The sequence below is a fragment of the Ambystoma mexicanum genome, chromosome 3p (genome assembly GCF_040938575.1).
Source record: "Ambystoma mexicanum isolate Mex_15411 chromosome 3p, UKY_AmexF1_1, whole genome shotgun sequence".
Classification (NCBI taxonomy): Eukaryota; Metazoa; Chordata; class Amphibia; order Caudata; family Ambystomatidae; genus Ambystoma; species Ambystoma mexicanum.
The window spans coordinates 619,694,796-619,715,580 of record NC_090925.1 but is presented as its reverse complement, the minus strand read 5'-3'; the positions used below and the strand labels follow the sequence as shown (position 1 = coordinate 619,715,580).

The 20,785-nt window shown below is 47.2% G+C and overlaps 1 protein-coding gene across 3 annotated transcripts in view; it reads left to right on the top strand.

Annotated features, from left to right (window-relative positions):
* Positions 1–20,785, top strand: part of SH3PXD2B (SH3 and PX domains 2B) — a 495,732-nt gene that overhangs the window by 361,295 nt on the left and 113,652 nt on the right. For all 3 annotated transcript variants that reach the window (XM_069651378.1, XM_069651379.1, XM_069651380.1), the window contains exons 4-5: positions 1,314–1,390; positions 10,737–10,828. In XM_069651378.1, coding sequence (XP_069507479.1) covers positions 1,314–1,390; positions 10,737–10,828 — 169 coding nt within the window. The remainder of the gene's footprint in view (positions 1–1,313; positions 1,391–10,736; positions 10,829–20,785) is intronic.

Here is a 20,785-nt window from a genome sequence, read left to right as displayed (position 1 = left end):
TTGGGGATGCTTGTGGTCTCTTGCAGAAGGGATGCGACCAAGCAGTTCAGGCTGGACTACCCCTTTTGGGATAGGACCAAGCCTGATTTGCATTTGCTCTTTCCTCTTCTTCTGTAATGGGTTGGCAGTCGAAGAACGATGGTCTGGAGTCTTGCCCAGAGAGGTTGAGATTAAATCTAAACATTTTGTTTTGCATTGGTTCCCTTATTTGCCAGCACTGGGACTGCTTAACACGGTCAAGTTTCATATTAAAACAACCTTCCTTTATTATTCAGGGTCACAATAGGTTGCTTTAGTAGCCGCAATATTTTGAGAACTCTTTTAAACCCTGCCATACATCACAACTTTTACAAGCTTTGGCCGGGTCTCCTAAACGTTCTCGAAGAGTTCAGTCATTCAGATCCTAAAATATTACCCTACGTTTCCTCGCCCGACTTGATTTGCAAGGAGTCACATGCACAGTATGTATTTAATCGTGCTGAGAAAATAGTTGCATGGAAAATGTAATACCATGCTCCATGTAAGGCTTCCCAGTCTAGCAGTTGCCAGAGATCTTGGGTGGTTGCAGGCAAATAGCCACCGGGTGAAAGAGCCTGCTTGGTCTAAAAGTTTCCGTTCCACTTATCGAGGGCTTTATTTATTTGTATAGTGCACAACAGCCCGTGGGCGTCGCTTTGCTGTTACAGAGGTAGGTAAGCTCCTTAGTTACAGTGGTACATACAATGAATATCAAAGATATTACAGCGGTGGGTAAATTGGTTCCCTTTCCGAAGAAAAAAGGAATTGGTGCTGGAACCCCATCTATTGCACGGATATGGCCTCCGTTGTGGATCCCCAAACCAGTGCGAACTTTACTCGTGCTTTGAAAAAATCTAAACTATGAGCACAAGCAAACCAGAACTAAATTCAGCAGCTTAAATCCTCTTCCCAACTATAGGAACACGGCTCTTGAAAAAACAATTCAAGAAAACAAAAGGTACTTCCTTGTTTGGAGTACAGCGAGAAAAAGACCTATGTGGAATGGTGTAGAGTGTTTTTTGGAAATAACTAATTTATTTGTTAAAGTTGCATTGTGTTTGGTACTGTGCACAGTGGTTAATTATAAGCAGATGCTCCTCATTCACTCATCGGGTGTTGCTATGAATTGGCTCTAAAGATAATCCTAAAGTCGATGCTGGTCCTGAACTCTCGATGGTTACATATGCCAGTCTACCTGTGCCTGCTTTGTTTGTGGGTCTTCCTGCTTTCTGCTGTCTTGCTTGTTCTCCCTGCTTTTCATCCAGCCTTCACTGTTTCCTTCTTTACTATTGCAGGAAAAATCCTGTTTCGAAGAAGCCACATCCGGGACGTGGCCGTCCGCCGGCTGGTACCTATTGACGAGTACTGCAAGGTGAGCAACACACGGGTTAGTGATTTTCTGCTCTGAAGCAAAGACTGCGTGGTCAGGCTTTACCAGATCCTTATTGTTATATGGAAATCCGGAGGTTTTGTGGGAGGCTGGAGTAGAGTCGGGCACAGGCCATGCAAAAAACGTGGCAAGTTTCTTTGTTGAAGTGGTGGAGATCCTGACTAAAGAGGAGCACTGAGGCAGAGGGGTTCAGGCGAATTGGGGGGAAAGCCGATTGATGCATTTTCCAATGTAGGCCGAAGTGCTTGCATTTCTAGCTAAGGGGGGTGGGGGGGGAATCCTGGGTCAGGGAATCAAAAAAGAGAAGGGCTGTGGCCGAGGCCCTTGCACCGCACGAGTAACCACAGGTAGGTTCTCCAGCTGCTTTAGTCCGTAGGGGTGGCTGGCCCATTTGGGTGGAAGCGTTCAATTGCCCCCTTACTTTTTAAGCTTCTTAGGACCTGCGCTGGTCCCAGCACTCTGCAAGTGGCAGCTATCAAGGCCAACATTTCTTACCACGCTCCCCTGCTTCGCCACAGTACCTTGCTTCTTCTCCTGAAGCCTGTAGATACCAGTTATCTGGGCCTCAACACTCATACCTTTCTGTTGGTCCCTCCCTATTCCAATATATGTTTTGGTTTATCACACCTATTGCTGTACTGTATTGTCATTCCACCTGCACTTCCCCCTTCCCGCCTCTTATGGACACTTGACTGTTCTTGAAAGGTCTTCTGTTCGCAGGTCCTCCCCTTCCACCTCCTTTGTTTGCCCTCTCGTCTGCCTGGGGGTGCTACCAAGCCACTTTTGCTGCACCTTGAGAAATGTGGGCATTAACCTGAATGTAGCATGGGGCCATCTTTTCGGGGTGGGAGGGTGAATTCTGAAACCCATCCTGACTGTGTGCTTCATTCTGGCAAACCTGGGATGACGTGAAACCGACAATTCTTTTTCTAGTGGTGGGCTGACATTAGCATAGCTATTTTGTAGGTGTCCACTAACATGGCATTATACTTGTGCCACATTGGCCTGGCACTGCTGAAAATGGCATGGTCATGGTCTACAAACCTAGTATGGCACTTCTCTGAAGGCAATGAAGAAGCTAGCACTGTGCTTAACTCTGGCAAAACTGGTGTCACCGGTGAAACTGGCATGAGGCAATGTTCTATGGCAATGAAGAAATTGGAAGAAGCAAAAACCTAAGACAATTTGTTGGTGGCATAAGGCAATCTTCTGGTGGCAATGTAGAAGTGGCATGGACCAATCTCAAAATCATATTGGGCCATGGATTTCGTTTTTAGGAACAATGCGGTAACCAGCCTTACCATGTGATTAGCTTTAGAAAGATGGACAGGGCACTGTTAAAGGTTGGTCGTCATTTTCTGGAGGCACTCTTTGGTACAGTATAGAATCTACGACGACAATGTGAATGTAACTGCAGTAAAATTTGAATGTAACTGCAGTAAAATTGTCATGCCACTGTTAATGCTACCATGGTCTTGGTCTGCTGGAAATGTATATCTGGCATGGGTATTTTCTTGGAGCGGTGTGAAATTGGCATACGCCATCTGGGGGTGAAGGAGGAACTCGCTTCACAGTGCGCCTGACCAAGGCAAACTTGGCATCAGAGTTGAACACAAAGACTGTTTTCTGGATGCATTGTAAAATTGGTATTTTTGGGTGAGACAATTTGTAGTTGGTATAGGCATTTTACTTGGGTCAGTGCTTAATTTGTTAAAAAAAAGTGCCAGAGCCCAAATATTTTCTAGCGAACCTGACACATTGGGCGAGTAACTCCTGGCCCCCTCCGGCCAACACCCGTGATTGTCCCACCAATGTGCCTCTATAACGCTGGAACTCCCACTGGCTATTTTGGGTGATGGATGGACTAGATGAGCAATTTACAGGTGCCAAACAACAACATAACATACTAGTTTAAGACAAATGTTTAAGTGCTTCTTTAAACACATCGTCATTCACATTTTGCTCGGATTGCATAGGTGCCATTGAAACATGCTGACCTATTTACCGAAAAAACGAGCAAACCTGCTTTCGTACTAAGTTTAATTGACAAATTCAGAAAGAATAATTACCGAACTGTTAAACTTGTCTGCCAAACATTGCAGTAAAACCTGTGTGTAATGGTTCACTTTCATAAACGGCACTCTTGGGCAGTGACATTTCCCTGGCCTTTAACCTGTGTTGGTGCTTCTGTCTGGTGACTGTCCTCTTGTTGCCAAGCCACACTAATGTTGTAGTGCTTCTGCGTGTTGCAGCATTGTCAGACCCCCAGTGTTGTGCAGGGGGACTGGAGTGTGTGGGCGTGGCCAACACAAGCACCCAGCAATGTCACCTTCCAACTCGTTGTTATCCATGAAAATGGATAACGCCCACGCTGCTGTCTACGTGGGCCATCAAGTTCATGAATGATGAGCTGACACGGGGTGGCGAGAATGTGGCCAGTGCACAATGTTGCTGCTTGTTGTGTGAGAACTGCTGAATGAGATTTAATAACAAACCACAACATCCGAATTAAGGCTTCCAGTTTTCAGTTTTTACTGATTTTTTACACCTAAATACAGACTGAAATCAATCTGGTTTTTTTCTATTAATATAAATAGGAAAAAACAGAGAAACCGGTCTTTCTGTCTTGTTCGCTATGATGTCACTCCTACATTGCAGGCCCATCGCATTGCAGATTAGCAGCATGGAGAGTGCAAAAGTTGTATAAAAATAGCACTGAAATTCTTCAAATTGCTGATGGCAAATGTCTTAAGGGAGCAGCAGTCCCCGGAGCAACCATTTGTTATGAGGAGAAAAAGGAGCTGACATTTCTTTCCTACATGGCTGTATGTGTGCTTTAATAAATGGATTTTTATTATAGAACAAATGCAGAATAATACTGTTTGCAAATTATCTTTATATAACAACAATTAAATGTGGATGCATACAGAAAAAAAGATCAAAAAATAAATATTGCTAAATACAGACGGAAATGACAGAAAAATAAATAAATTCCATAAAACCAGGAGCCTTAATCATAATTAGCCTGAGAAAATGTGCCGATGCTCAGAAATAAGTCCCGGGGCTGAGCTCTGGCAAACACCCCCACAAATGAAGCACTGCTTGGGGTGTGTTGAAGTGGCATAGAAATGTTTTGGTAGCCCTGTTGTAGAGACTGGAACACCAGTGTACTAATGGGGTGCATCTGGCATGACAATGTGATTAACTGTTTCAATCTTGCACTTTGGAACTTTTGTATGTAGAGAGTACCCTGTTGTGTTTGTGCAGCACCCATAGCAGGTTGGCAACACTGAGTATCCTGTTATTGGCAGAACCCTTCAATATTTTACCCATGCCCTGATATTAAGCACCCTGGAATGTTGAGCAGATGTGCATTGAGTGACATGGGATGTGGTGGCAGCAGCCCTACATGTACCGGGATTAGGCTATTTGACCTAAAACAATTCACCTAATGACCAATTTGATCGAATTTTGCATGGGTGATTTGGAATTCGGGGCAATTTGGTCGCATATATTGCAGAATACCAACCCTGGAGAATGGGGATTGCCGGGTGTCCCCCGCTCTCCATGTTTGATATGTTGCAATTTTGTGGGTATAGGGTGCCCCCCGCTTCCTTAAAATTGGAGGCGGGGCACAAACATATTTTTACAAAAAGTGCATGTGCGTTTAAATTGGGCCCTGAGCAGATAAGTTGGGGTCAGTGTGCCGCAATCAAAAGAAATTTGGCCAAATACACCCAAACCTATGTACCAGAAGCTCTGGTTTTACTTTATTTTCTGCCAATTCGGCTTTTGTTTTATTAGCTAGCACAGGAACACAGTTGTATATTGTGCTTCCTGGCACGGTTTATGGAACTTGCTAAATGATATACAGACATACAATTTATGACCAGCGTTCTTCCAGTAAGGAAGCTGCCCTCCCTATAAACACTAATATTAGTGAAGTTGCACAATTATTTGTGTACTCCATTTAGTGTTTTTTATGCAGTGCACCATTTTCTAGTTACCACGTGCAGGATTGGCTGATCAGATATGCTCACTATACTGTGGCAGACACTGAAGCATTTGAATAGCAACCTGGTCACATGGCTATTGATCAGACTGCTTCAGACATTTCTGTGCTTCAAAACACAGCTGTTCCAGTCGACCTGTTATTTGAAAGATTTTCTTGGATTTCAACCTCATCTCAAGCCCCTCACAGGGGACGTTTGGCCTGACTCCTTTCTTCCGCTAGTTCCTATTTGGGCTGGTCGTTTAGGTTCCACCGCTTCACCAGCTGCCACTTGAGGAGCAGTGGGTTCGAGGGTTTGGGTGATGGTAGTTTAGATCATGACTAAACTGGGGATCCAAGGGGTCTAAGTGTTACCAAAAGGTATTGTACAAAAACATCGAACCATTTTACTGCAAATTCCATAACACAGGAGTTTTAACTTCGAATTTAACTGAAATTATAGATGAGGGTGGTCTAAATTAGGGTGAAGGTGATGCAGGGGGAATCCCCCCATATATTGCTGCAGACATGGGTTAAAAGAAATAAGTTGGATGTTTTGAGTTATATCCATACCAAAGCGACAATGGGCATTGGCTAAAGCAGGGAACGTATTGTCATGACCGTTGGTAGCCAGCGTGACTAAAGGGGGTGGTGTGGGGTTGGAAACCGACAACCAGACTGGTTCAAGCAAAGGGAACTTGACTAAAAGGGAGAAGTAGATGCTGATGCCGCGGCTGACGTGGGCAAGTGAAATGGAGATCTTGGTTAATGCAGAAACTGGGAAAGATCCCCTTAGTCAAGTGGGAGCAGAGCACTTACTGAAGAGCGGCTTGGAGACCGCCACCAGTTTACGGTGTAAGCAAGGCAGAAACCTGAAATTAACTAACCACGCGTTAATTTCTAACTATGACCCTAAATCCTGTGCCCCTTCTCCTTTGCTAACAGCCTGCCAGCTGCTAGTGCTTCATAAAAAGTATGTTAAATATAGGAAGGGACGTGGACAGAAACACTGACTGCAAGGGGCAGAGCCTTGTGGTAAAGATGGCAGTGGAGGGGATAGTGGAGCAGGAACAGTGTTCATAGCAGGGAGAGACCATGCTAACGAAGAGTGGTTAGCATTGCTTATACAGACTTATTTTTGCCAGTCTAGTTTCTCATGGCGCGTGAATTGGGAGAGAGCGCGCACCTAGGTTTTTGACCCAGTTGGTGTTTATTGAATGTATCAAACAGGCTGCGAACTATAGAAGTCTGTCATTCATGAATTAGTGTTAAACTGAGGTTCTTGGCACTGAGCAGAACAGGTGCAGTTTCCTAATGCACTCCCTGCTATCCTCAGATTGAGGGAGAGGAGACCTCATTATGGGCCACATGTTTGCAACTTCACATCGCTTTATCGAAAAGATGCTCTTATTACCCAAATCGGCGGCACATGTTTCATGGATTGTGACAGACTAGTGAAAGACTGAGTGGATCCAGCTGGGATCAAGCCAATGAGCCTCAGATTGCACAATGGATTAACTGATCATCCTATCGGATACCGATTGACTAGGCGATCAAGTAATTAGTTCATGTGGCGTCACATCTGAACTCCCTTGGGGTATCCAGCCCAGGGAGTCCTGGTTAAGGATGCAACAGTAAAGGGCGAAGACAAGCCGTTGACCTGCCTATGAGCCTTTGCATTTGCCTTCCTACCTGCGAGTACTCCATGCTTGCTAATTGCTGTGCTGTCTCTCTACACTGCAGTACTTGCCTATAATGCATTTGCTCCTGCTGCTCTTCCTCTTCACCTCTCCCTACGCTTCCTGCTTTCTAAAACCTGCATCCCAAAACTCCCACTACTCTATCCCTCTTGCACCTCCTACTTGCAACAAAGCAGGCCGATGAGCAAACCATGCTTTCCCTAACACCTATCCACTTTGCCCCTCTTCCTCTGAGACTCGCCTGTTCTACTGTTCCTTACTGCATCAACTGAACATTGCACTTTGGACTGCTCAGTCTATATGCAACAAATTCCTTTATCACTGAAAACGCTCACCCCAGCTCTCCTACCATATATCTTCTTTCTAGCACTGAGACCTGAATTCTTCATCAGACTTGTCTACACTGGCGTCCCTACATGACTCCAAACTATCCTTCATTCACTCTCCTTGTCAGACTGATTGTAACTCCTACTTTCTTTCCACCTCATTGCCTCACAAATCTCCAATGTCATGCCCTATCTCTTTTGAATTTACCATCTCTTCTATTGTTCGACCTTATCAGTTCATATAATCTCCATCTATTGCCTTCCTTGTCCCATTGGACCATTTTTTGATGACCTTGGGCAACCCATTGATTCTTTTTTCACTAAACATCGCCTCGTTCTCGAAGGTGATTTCAACATTCCCTCTGCAATCCCTTCTAAGAAATCGAAAATTCAGTCTTTTTTAGTGACCGCACTCTCTGCTCTATTCATAACCTTCCAACCCACAACAGGGGTAACCCCTTACATCTTCTCTCCACCTCTCTCTCAGCAACTAATAGTACTGTCACATCATCCTTATCTGATCTCTCTATTGTTTCCACCACCATCCCCTTTCCAGCCTGTGAGTTGTCCTCCCTATTTGTCTCACCTATTACTAAAAGGAAATGTAAACCATCTGCCACCCCTCCCTTTCTCTTCTTACTCTCCTCCTTCACATCTGATGCCTTTTGAACTATCGCTGCCTTCAGCTCCCAATCGCTTCTATATTACTCAGTCTCGTCTGACTTTCTGCTGCTAACTTTCACCCCTAAGTTTACACGTCCTCAACCATGGGTCACCCCATTCATACACAGTCTCTGCTCAGACCTGCATCGACTGCGGTACAAATGGAGGTGTGCCCACTTGCATTAGGACCTGCAACTCTACCTCTGTGGCTTGAACTCTCTCAAGTTCCCTTTTGGTAGAGCAAAAAGGGAATTCTACCCAACCCTCATTGACTCTCACACCAACCATGCGTGCCAGCTTCAGGGCACTCTAAACTCACTCCTAAACCTAGGACTATCAACTCCACTCACAGCAAAGGGCCTGGCTGAATACTTTGCTGCAAACATTTACAACATTAGAGAATCTCTCCTGACCGCCCTCACACTCACTCCGCCTAGTCTACCATCATCTGCCTCGATCTCCCACTTTAGTCCAACTGATACTAAAGTCCTATCTCTACTGACAATGGCCAACGCCTCTTGTGCCCCATAAGACCCCCTTGCTCCTCGGCCAGTCAAGCCTATTGCCCCTTTGTGTCCTCTCACCTCACTACATTATTTTAACCTGTCCTTTGACTGTTTGCTTTCCCTGTTTTTTTCAAAACGGCCACAGTCATCGCTCTCTTAAAAAAGCAAGGGGCTGATCTGAATTGGTTTGCAAGCTTTTTCCACACTACTCGAAAGTGCTGGAAATGGTTATGTTTAACTGTGCTACCCATTTCTTAGACATCCACAAGCTTTGAGACCTTCTACTAGCAGGATTCTGCACCTGTCACTCCACTGAAACTGCTCTCATGAATGTCTGTCATTGCCTCTGCTAAGCACGCCAACCTACCCTCTATCCTAATTCTGCCTGACCTATCTGCTGCCTTTGACACTGTCGATCACTCTGATCTCCTTGATACTCTTTTTTTCTTGGGATTTGTGATCACACCCTTGCCTGAATCCTACCTGGCAACTTGCCAATTCTGTCTCCTGCAGCAACACCACCTCTCATCTCACTCTCTAATTGTTGTTGGTGCGGTAAGGCTGTTTTGGTTCCTCTCCTCTTTACACTCTAAACCTCTGCTCTTTGCGGACGACACCCAAATCCTCTTCTTTTCCTGAACTCTCCTTTGATTTCTCTAGCAAGATTTCCAAATGTCTTTGTCATTTAATATTGGATTGCTTCACACTCTTTGATGTTGGACTCTACCAAAACATAGGTGCTCTTCTTCCCTGCCAAATACTCGCATCTCCTCCCTTGCCTATCCAGTTCCCACCTGACACGCTCCGTTACTCCTCAACGCGAAACCACAGCATCATCTATGACACTTCTCGTACCGTCTCTACTTTAGTCTCCAAAACTGAAACTGTGGTTCACCTCAACCTCCTAAATTTTAGGACATTCGTGCACCTCCTTCCTTTAAACGCTGCCAAGCATCTCTTAACCACACTTGCTTTCTCTAAACTGGATTACTGTGCCAGCGTACTCTATCTCCCCAACAATGCTTTCTGTCCTCTCAACAAGATCATTAGTTTTGCTGCCAGGACTCTTTGTATTCTCTCACTTCACACATACTTCCTCTTACCATCACCAGGCTGGATGGCTGATGATTCAAAATTGGGGCCAGATTAAAATGTCTTCTACTGGTTCACAAATCTATGCATGGTAAGACACCACTCCATCCTCCTCTATCCAACTCTACAAGCCTTCTTGCAGTCTCTGCTCTACCTCCTCCACTGCCCTTGTGGAACCTCGCCCTCCCCGTGCTTCCTCTCGCGTCTGCTCTTTGTCTTCTTGCTCCACTTGCATGGAATACTCTTCCCCCTCACATCCAAGAAAAATTCCACACCAATTTATTCAAGCCCAAATTGAAAGCTTTCCGCCTTTCCTCCAAGTTATCCTATTAACCTACCTCTCATCTATCTGCCTTCAAGCTAACATTTTTCCCCTCTCCTCGAAGCTGCCTCAATCCCTCACTTTCTCTGCCTCCACTCTAACATCTCTTCCATGATGGTCACATCCCTAACATAGCTCGCAGGAACGCCTACCTGCACTTAAATATTTCTAATGTTGATTGTCCTTAATGTATGCAAGTGTATACCTGTATTGTCCCCAGTAACTGTTCCATTTACTCCCCACCAGAGCCAGGTCAGAATGTCACTCAAACTCATCCCATTGTAAGAAGCTCACTGCTTCCTGTCAAATCTGATCATATCTATTGTGCATTCTTTTGCGATCAAGACCATTGTTCTTTCCTGTGCATAAATATAAAATAAATACTGGATTTAGGTCCACTTGATCAAAAATATTTGACCTTTTCCAATTTGACTTATTTTGTTTGGTCAAAATGCGGGGGCTGGTGTGGACCCCCAAACCCATTTTCCCCCCACCTTAACCTATTCCCTTATCCCTCCCCATATAGTTATTTAATTTAATTTGACCAAAAAACGATCAAAGAAATTTGCTCAAATGGAAAAGGTCAAATGTTTTTCAATCAAGTATGCTAATGCCTAAATACTGAGCTGGTACTGGGATATCGGGGAGCTGGTAGTGGGGGAGGCGGTCTGTGAGGATTCTGGATTCCATTGTCTGTTATCTGATCCACTGTTGGCTTGTTTCTGCAGGCTCTGATCCAGCTCCCACGGTACATTTCTCAGTGTGAAGATGTCCTCCAGTTCTTCGAGGCCAGACCTGAAGATCTGAATCCACCCAAAGAGTAAGTCCTCTCTTGAGCTCTTCTGTATGAAACAGATGCCTTCTGCCTTTGTGGTTATATCACTAGTTTGATGAGAGCATCTCCCAGGTTTATGGCCAGCTACCTTCTTGATGCCATGCTTGAAAATCTGCACAACATACGTCATCTCTGGTTATGGTGTGCTGACTTGGGGCCCTTCACAGAGAGTTGAGAACCTTGCACAAGATATTGTGAGTTGCAGATGTTGCACCTTTCTCCACAAACCGAGGCACGTCACGAAAAAGTCTGTTTTTGATTATCATTCCCCACTTGTGTTTGCCACCCATAATCCAATTCTACACATGGTGGCATGAATTATGCTATTTGGTACATTTTATAAATCAATACTTGTGCACCATTGCAAACCTGCTCTATAGAGGAATGCTTCTAATGAGTATGGGTTGTGGGCAGTGACCAGTGATTGCACCAACACAAAAAAAGGCTAGTAAATTCAGTTGGGTGTGATGAAGTAGATTTGGGGTTTCTTCCTGGGGGCCAGGTGGTTTGCTCCATTGTGCGGTGCCAAACCACAAAATAAAGGGGTGGGGGCTGCTGAGGGCCCCCTATTGACCTTTTCCCTAGGTAAAAGATGTAAGGTTTTGAATCAAATCGTACACCTAACATAGAAACTAGGGGGAGGTGCCTGGCTCTCAAATGTTCCAGCCGCCATTATGTGGCTGGTAACATTATTTGCACATGGCAGTAGCGGATGCAGCTTTTGGTGCCAGGGGGTCGGGCACCTCCTGAGGGGCACTGGCATTGTAAATGGTTCAAGGTCTGTGGCAGGGAAATTAAAATCGTGCACAAATTAGTGCGAGCAAGCATAGTAAGAGCCATAATTAATGTAAGGGATATCTGGTGTTTATCCCTAAAAATGTTGTGTTAAATAATATGTTGACATTGTGCATTTACCAGCATGTTTTTTCAGAAAACTGGTGAAAAGGTCTTATAATTTACAGTTTGGGGGTATGCATGCAAAAATTCTAGTAGATGCCATGTCACCGAGAGTACACAAACATTTAACAATATTTCATGATGGGGAGTTCACAACATATTCCAGCATTGCCATTGTAAGTCATTTTTATGCCGCTGCACCCACAATATATACCAGCATTGCTAGTATAAATCATTTAAAGAAGCGGAGTACATTAATAAAGGCCAGCATTTCGAGTATAAAGCACTTTGATTTTGTGGCCACAATCTATGCCATTATGATTACTGTAAATTACTTTTATGAACCTGAAAACACAATCTTGATCTGAATGCTTACTGTAAACCACTTTCTTGAAGCTGCAGCCACAGTCCATTCCAGTATGGTCAATGTAAATCATGCTTATGGAAGCTGCAGCCATTCTATTCCAAAATTCTCAATATAGCAAATTGGATGATGTTGGACAAACACTATCAGACATCATTGCCACAATCAATACCTTCCATGATGCTAAGATATAACAGCCCTTTGCTGCCAAACAAATGGTCTCACTGTGCACACCCACACATCATCCACACCACCGCCTCCACACAAACATCCCTCACAATAAATCCAAAGCAAGGACATGTCCAGACTTGAACTCCACTGGTGCAGGAAGGAAACCACCAGAAGACCGGCTTTTTCGGTCTACACTCCCAGACTGTGACATCTTCCCCCATCAACAATCATAAACATCTTGCACTCTCGCTTTTACATTTCAGGATGGGGCTGAAGACCCTCCTCTTCAAGAAAAGTCTTCCCCATTACACCTATGCTCAAAACCCTCCACTCTACAACTAAATCAGAGACTGGGTGTTCTGCTCCCTCCTGCCCCCGCCCACCATTTCCTCCCTACTTTACTTGCTCATAGATCCCTACATGCCAGATCGCCTGGCCTCCACCATGCCTCCCCCTTGTTAGCGCCTTACTCCCTTGTATTGCTCTCTTACAATCAGCTCCCCTCACGTAGTAGTTCCCCTTAAGTGTTCTAAAGCATTCCATTGCTTCCCAAAGTTAGTTCCATGCGCAAATATAATATAATGTATAATGATAATCGACATCATAAGACTTTGCAGTCATGTATTTTGGGTCACTGCATGATCTTGGGTGGTCTTGTTTGTATCGATTCTGCATATTGCAAATACATTTCTCTGGCTGCGTTTTTAAATAAATCTTGGTTTAAAATTAAAATATTCCACACGCTCAGCAATTAAACAATAAAATAAGTGAGTAAATCTCCCTCATTCTGTAAACCATTTAATCACATGAGCTATGGCCATGGTTATGAGCGATTCCAACCTTCCAGTCCTCACCTTTGAAATGGGTGGCAGAACTGTGTTTAGCCTGGAGACAGGATGCAACATAACGTTGGAAGACCCGCCCCACAGGAAACCTCCCCACCCACCAAACCTTGTAGCCTATAATTTGTTGACTTTTCTATGAAATATGCAGGACTCCTACATGAAATTCACCATATACGAGGATATGGAAACATGTAAAGCAAAACCCAGTATAGGTCACTTTTAGAGGAGAAATTAGAACAGCATAGTATACTGAGCTTCCAAAATCAATTAACTAAAATAGAAATAGGTGGATGAAAACGTTAGAAATACATGTGGTGCTCTACAAAGTGGAATGTTAAATTCAAAAAAGGAAACGCAATAGATTAAGATTTGAAAAGGTGACAAATTTGCATCAAAATATACTACTGCATAACAATTGAGGGGATGAGCTGCTATGTTTTAAACACAAGACCACTCCGCCTGGGCCCAAGCGTTGGCATATGTGGCTGTAGATGTTCGTTGACACTTGGCAGCTTCACTCAATTGAAATGTGCTCCCCAGTTTGATATTCCAGAGGTAGAGGAGGGGGAGGGGGGGTTCTGTCCCACCAAACATCCAATCTCTTGCCTGTTTTCCGTCCGAGTGCTAATACTTTCTGCTCATAGGCAGTGCTTTCTCCTCATAGGCAGTGCTTACAGCACCACCTAATAGCCAAAGGAGAAAATGCATGTTTTGCAGTGACCTGGTGTCCTGAAATCGGAGCTCCGCCCTGTTTATACTGCATGGCCTGCAGCAAATGACCCCTTGTGAAGGCCCTGGCTGATCAATGTAGTTGTCATTTTTATAGCGCCTTTCACCATTGGTATGGTCACAACACACTGTAGGTTGAACTCCCTGGGGTTGGGGCATGGGTGGGGACTGAAGTCTAGGTAAGGGAAAGCCGTTGGAGTTCTGATGCGTATGCAGGGATCGAAATTAAGATTGGATAAGCGGGAGCTAAAAAACAGCACATGGGTATCGAGCATTAATCAGTGACCAGGAGCTACCATGCCAGGACCAGGAGCTTAGTAAATAGCATTCCGCAAATGTAACTGCAGCATATGCAAAAATATAACTTTGTCCATTATTTATGACCCCTTGGGCTTTAAATGTTGAATAGATGTGTCCTAATGTTGATTCATTTTTGTACCAAGAGAACAGAGTTAAATTCACATAGGCATATTGGTTTGGCATTATTTGGCATGGGGAGTGAAGAGTAGCTCCTGCTACCCGTTCGTGTCAAGCTAACCAGGCTCTTCTAGGCGACAAGCGGGAGCTAAATAGCTCCCAGCTCCCCTACATTTGGAACCCTGCGTGTGTGCATTTTGGCCGATATGAAGATGGGGAGGGGTGGCCAAGTCCCTGCTAGCCACCCATGTCGAGCTGGGGTGTGCATGGGTGCTGAGGTACCTCAGGGGCATGCGATATGAGAGACACTTTGTGCAGCAAGACGGAATTTCTATCGTCTGGATAGCTGCATGCTTCTGGCAGAGCGGGGTGTTTGTGTATTTGTATATATAGAGGTAGTCTGGAGAGCAGGAGTATAACGAAAATAATGTTCCCTTTTGGCCTTAAAGACTTGGGCATGTTTGTGAAAGCATGTGTGTGACGCAGCGTTTGGTCACGTGAAGGGTGCCATTGGCGACCCAGACTGGCCTCGAAACAGCCTACATGTGATGGAAACAACAAAAGCGTTGATTACAAGTCTGGCTCTCCCGCCTGCGGTCCCCTCTATTTATACATTGCGGTGCAACCCACGACCAAGGCGTGCAGGGCCTGGCAGCCGTGGCCAGCAAGCACTTTTTCCTCCCTCCGTCTGGGAGTTTCCAGGCCACGCCTTGGCCTCCACGGCCCTTGGTCAGCACAGCTCTTTCTGTTCTTTCGGCGATCAAGAGCAAGGCTGGGTCTTCCAGGCCTACAGAAGGAAAACAACTTGTTTGTGTTGTCGATGTGAGGCCAATGGCGCAACACCATTGATCTGACCGGGCTTCAGATCCCCTTCCCCGCCCCCACCAACCCCGGAATTTGTGGGCTCTGTTGACTCGACTTGGCTCACCTACAGAGCCGTGATCCAATAGACATTTTTAGGCATTTGAAATTGTCATGTGGGGTTAGTACTTGCATGCCAGGAGAGTGATTCGAAAGGTAGAGGAGACGCGAGACCACTCCTTCTGACATCAGTCCTTATGGGGGTGCTTTCAGACTTAAACGAGAGTTAACTGCTTGTAACATTGAAGCTGCACTAGAATAGTCTCATTTGGAATGTATAAAGAGGTTGGGTGCCCCCAAACAAGTGAGTTTGCCCCTCCGTCGCGTCTCTGAAGGAAGCGCCTCTCACCGAACATGTCAAGGGGTAGCCCTATGAACCCCAAAACCTAGGGTTCGTTGCACCCCTGGTTATGGCTTATGTCAACAGGGCCTCGCGCTGACGGTGAACACACGAGTCTAACTGATGAGTGTAACAATCACGCGGGTGTTTGAGAAAGGTGTTTGAGAAAGTAATTATTTGTGCCCACCAGATTGTCAGTACAGAAACCGTTTGAGCTTGTAAAGACTGCACGTACAGCCAGTTAAGCTTGTAACACTGATCACCTTAAGCCAAAATGGCGTCGTCCAGGAAAGTGTTGACTTCTAAAATGTAGCTTTCTTTTTATTAAGTGCTGCGTTCCACGCTGGGTCTGGTCTTGAGCAAACCATACATACATTAGACACGGCACCCTCCGTCCTATTTCCTCCCCTTGTGGCACTGTCTCTTCCCGCCTCTTGACTCCCGTCCTTCGATGGCGATTGTAGGGACTTCTTGAAATGTCGAAAATACGGTGCCTCGGCGAGAGCAGTGGAAAGGCAGCGCTTCTGTCTTGTCATGGAGCGCGTGTCTGGAACTCCGCCAGTCCCCCACCCCTCCCGCCTTGGCCGCTCTTCCGCTGTCGCTATTCCTCTCCTCGTCTCCGTGCTCGGCCTCTTTCATTAGCCTGAGTGCCTCTGCCCCAGAACTTCATTCATTACTAAGAGCTTAATTTGTCATCTGCCTTTCATCCATCCCGCACTCTGTACACTGCTTGACGCATGACCTTTGCCCCCCGCCCCCCTCCACCCATCCACCCCACTGCAGATTCGCTCTTTAACTTGAGTTAGGATTCCTAGTGAGTGTGCAGTGCGGCTGCCCTTGCATACTTAAGGGGAAAGTGAGGCTCAGGGATCCGAAAGCACGTGCGACAGGTCTACTTTACTGGGTTATAAATGGATGAGGAGGGGGCATACATGATGTAGACTTTTAAATGCATCATAGGTAAATGTAGAACGCAGGAGGGAGATGAGTGATGTTATCTGCACATTGTAATGCCCTAGGGGCTGTCGGTGTGGTGTTGTGACCCTCCCACGTGTGTTGCCCCTTTTTAATGCGATGTGTCCCTCCCATGTGTATTGCTCTTTTAAGATGGGCTATGACTGACTGTGTCAGGAGACCCTTCGCCCGAACGGCTGCAGACTATCCAAGGGGAACGACTGAGGCCATCTCTCATTTAGGCCTGCAGGCCCACCACGTGAGAGCACGGGCCGTAGGGTCAGCCGTGCCCCCATCTAAGACCAGGTGTGTCCTGGCAACCCCCTGAGGCACTGGGCCTCCATGGTGCTGGTGTCCATATCACCCATGGGGGGCTGGCTTGATGCCAGTGGTCGGCCCCCACATCAATGGCGACTAGGAAGAAGCCCTGTGAGGTTCCTTGTTCCCGCTGTCCCTCAAACATTTTGTTTATATTCTCTAAGAAGAGAGGAGGGGGAAAGGTGGAATCGGCTTCCATCCCCGCGAGAAAGGAGGAAAGGAGCTGTCTCCGTTGGGGGGGTGAGGGGGAGAGGAGCGGCACCCATTGCTGTGGAGACGGGTGCCCTGCCAGCAGATCCTCCCTGGCCATCTGTGAAGACGGTGCTCGTGCAGCCAGGGGAGGGGCAGCAGGCAGCCCCGGCGGCAATCGCATAACTGGGCCACCATGTGGTGATACACGAAGGAGCCCTGCCACAATGAAATGGGTGATCACTGACGTGGCCTTAAAAGAAGATAAGGGTTGGGGTGCAGCACGCACACTAATAAATCTCCAGTCGGAGAACAAAATGGCGGTGAGTGTGCGCCAGGTGAAGGAAAGTGCTTGCTTGCTCTGGGGAGCGAGCCGAAGAGGAGTGCGCCCGGCCCGGTGGCCGCAATTTGCCCTGCTGCCAGTTTCCAGGCCTCTGTGCCAGCAGCCCCAGGAGAGATCCGGACCCAACCGGTGGCAAGTGATCTGCACTCAACAGTCCAAGCGGGGAAGGCTGAGGCGCTGTGCTCCCAGTGGGTATTCAGACATTGCTGCCCATGCAGGACGTTAAGTCTCCCGCTTGGGGGAGGAAGAGCGGTTGTGGCCGCATCGGCACTGCCGCACAGAACCTTCTCCCACAAGAGGAGAGAAAAGGAAAACCAGATTCTCTGTGCGAGGGTGGCAGGGGAAAGAAGGAATGAATGAGCGGGACTTCTCCTGTGAGGCACGGTGAGCCTGCACATGGCTAAACACAGGCCAAGCGCCCCCTGCTGATACCCCAGCCCAGTCAGCGGTGAGCAGGCGGCTCGCAGCTGAGCCCCGGAGCCTTCCCAGCCCGTGGGTAGTGAAGTGGCTCCATGCCGCCCCTGAAGGCAGTCCCAGGCCGGCGAGGGTGAAGAAGGAAGAGGGTTTGCCAGCCTGCCTACACCACCCCCCCCCACACCCCCCCCTCCAAGCACCTGCTGCGGTAAGGGGAGTGCAGTGGATGACGCAGAAGAAGAAATAAATACTCCCGCCTGGGTGAGAGAGCCGCATTGCTGTGCTCCTTTGCCAGCACCCCTGCAAGTCCTTTCCAGGCTGCTGGCGGCGGAATCAGGAAGTGGTCCGGGGTGGTGCACCAATAATGGCCTATATGGCCCTGCAGACCCCCGGGCCATGAAGGCTGGGATTTCCCTGTGAGGCTGCATTGCAGGAGTTTTCCACAGGAAAGCCCCAATAATTACCCGGACCGGAGGATCAGTGGTCTGATGTTGGAGCTGTGAGCACAAAAGCCCCCAGCAAGATCCCGGGCCATGAGGCAGTGAATGGGAAAGTGCTCCACGTCTGAGTATGTACAAGAAGAACATGGTCCTCTTAGAGCCCTGGGCCATTAGCAGTGAAAGAAACACAAGGAGGCACCTGCCGCGTGGGTGTGTAGGCTCCCGAGATTGGAGCTCTTCAATAAAAACAGCAGAGTGACATGTGCCTTTTGTACCCTCCCGGCACCAGAGTGTTAGGAGTACAAAGCAAAGTGAACATTTGCATTGGAAAACCTGCTGGGTTGAGAGTTTCTTGCCAGCATCCCAACACTGCCCAGTGTTTAATAGCTGCGCAACATGCACGGCCATTGCACAGATTTGTGGGGAGCGTTGCTGGTTGGCGAGTAAAAAGTAAGGTGAACCACGTCGGAGCAGGACAAGATGCGAAGACAATCCCGGTGCAGAGTAACGATCCAGGGGCACACTGCAGTGAACTGTGGGAGCTCATGCAATATGAGCTCCGCGGGAATAAGGCGTTGAGTTTGAAATCCCCGGTCCATGCCTCAACTGCATACTGTGCTTCTCATTCAGGCACTCTACAGTGTGTACGATTGGCTTCTTTTCTGCAGACCCCGTGAAATGACCAGGACAGTAAAGGTAAGCAGCTAGCTCCAGATCTTTAGTACCTGCATTGCTGTGTGCACAATCCATTGGAAGTGATGCCTGCCACCTCACCTCCACAAGCATGAACACTGACGGCACGTGTCCCAGATATGGAGAGACCGAAGCAGCAAGTGTCCCTAACGCCGTGCCACTAGTGTCGCGCTGCCTGCCCTGCAAGTGGTCCAGACACCCTACCACGAGTGTCACCTGACCTGGCCCACCATCCATGGCCTAGGGGAGTAAAAGGAATCACCCAGACACCCCGTCACCTGTGTCTGGGTGACCAAAGTCACGCAGCCCTGATACCCACCCCCAAGGAAGAGCGTGACAAGCAAGTGACATTTGCAGCTCTTCAAGAGTGCTTGTGTGCCCTCCTTTGCCACTGCAGAAAGTGACACTCCCGTCTGCGGGAGCGTGACCAAGGAAAAGATGGGTGCATAACATGCTGTTGCCCCATTCCCCGCCAACATCAGGTGGCAAAGCCTAGATGTCCTGCTACCTACGTCTTGCTGCCTGCCCCAATAGCATGGGACTAAGCCGATGTGTCCCCAGGTACCCCCAGGAGCGGCCTTGCTGGTTTGTGAACTGTACCATCACCGGACCGAGACCCGTGGTAAGGATGATCCTGAACGGACACTGAAGCCATGTGAACAGGTCTCCTGCAAGTGTTTGGAGAAGACAAAGTAAACATGTGTTTAGATGCTGTGAGCCTGCGGGTAAATTATGTGCTTAAAGTGGTCCCAGTTAAATGGATGTGAAGCTGTTCTCCCGTAGTTTGTAGGCATTCTCTAAATGGTGCCAGCAGCTAGCGATGACGCCATTCAGTGGTGGAAGTCCCACTTAATCCCAGGTTAAGAAAGGGTTTTGTGAGAGGTGGTTTAACTGCCAACATTTCCACTGGTGGTTTGCCAACCTCGACTGTAACCGGGTGATTATATTTAGATGTTTTGATATGTGTTTTGTGTCAGCAACTACCAGAGTCCCTATGTTTGTATCAGTGGCATATCCTACTAGTTTTATACCCTGCAATTCCCAACTGGCTATAGTGTTGTTCTGTAATGGGGGGGGGGGGTGGGAGGATGTCATTTTTGGATCAGCAACATTTGTTTGTTATGAAAAAGGAGTGTTGTGACCCTCCCACGTGTGTGGCCCTTTTAATGTGCTGTGTCCCTCCCATGTGTATTGCCCTTTTAAAATGGGTCATGGCCCAAGCTAATAAAAGTAGCCTCTGCAGGCACATGCATTAGAACGGCTGCAGACTCCCAAAGAGGAGCGACTGAGTCCGTCTCTCATTTATGTCTGCAGGCCCACCACGGGCCTGCAGGCCATGTTGCCATGTGGCCCTCTCGCCAGCAAGGTGGCATGGGTCTGCATGTAATCGGTAGTGTCAGCCCTGCCTCCCCCCATCTAAGACCGGGTATTCCGCGGCAACCGCCTGAGGCACTGAGCCTCCATGGTACTCGTGTCCCATAGCTCCCACAGGGGGCCGGCTTGAGGCCAACGGCCGGTTCCTACAACCATCGGTACAATAAAACATGTAGGAAGAGGGCTAAGGTGCTTCTTCATCATGGAATGCGTGATACTTTACAGATACTCACTGTCCTCAGAGTGTTGCATGCATACGTGCCAACGTTATCCATGCCATTCCAGTACAGGCTTTAACATTGTATTTTGTGACTCCTGGACTGCCCGCAATATAAACCGGTGATACAGATGCGAGAATGCAACGTTAAAAAAAGAACTGAATTGGTGTTTTCTGAATGGAAAGGATAATGTTGGCAAATATGGTTCCATGTTGGATATGCCATGTTTGGCAGCTGCAGGTATCCAGTGCAACACCTTAACTGAGCTTCCACACGCAGAACTTTTTCTTCTTTGGAAGTAAACCAAGATTTTCCTATTTTATTTAATGTCTCCTTTTCATTGGTCCACCGTCTTGGTGATGGGCTTAAATACCC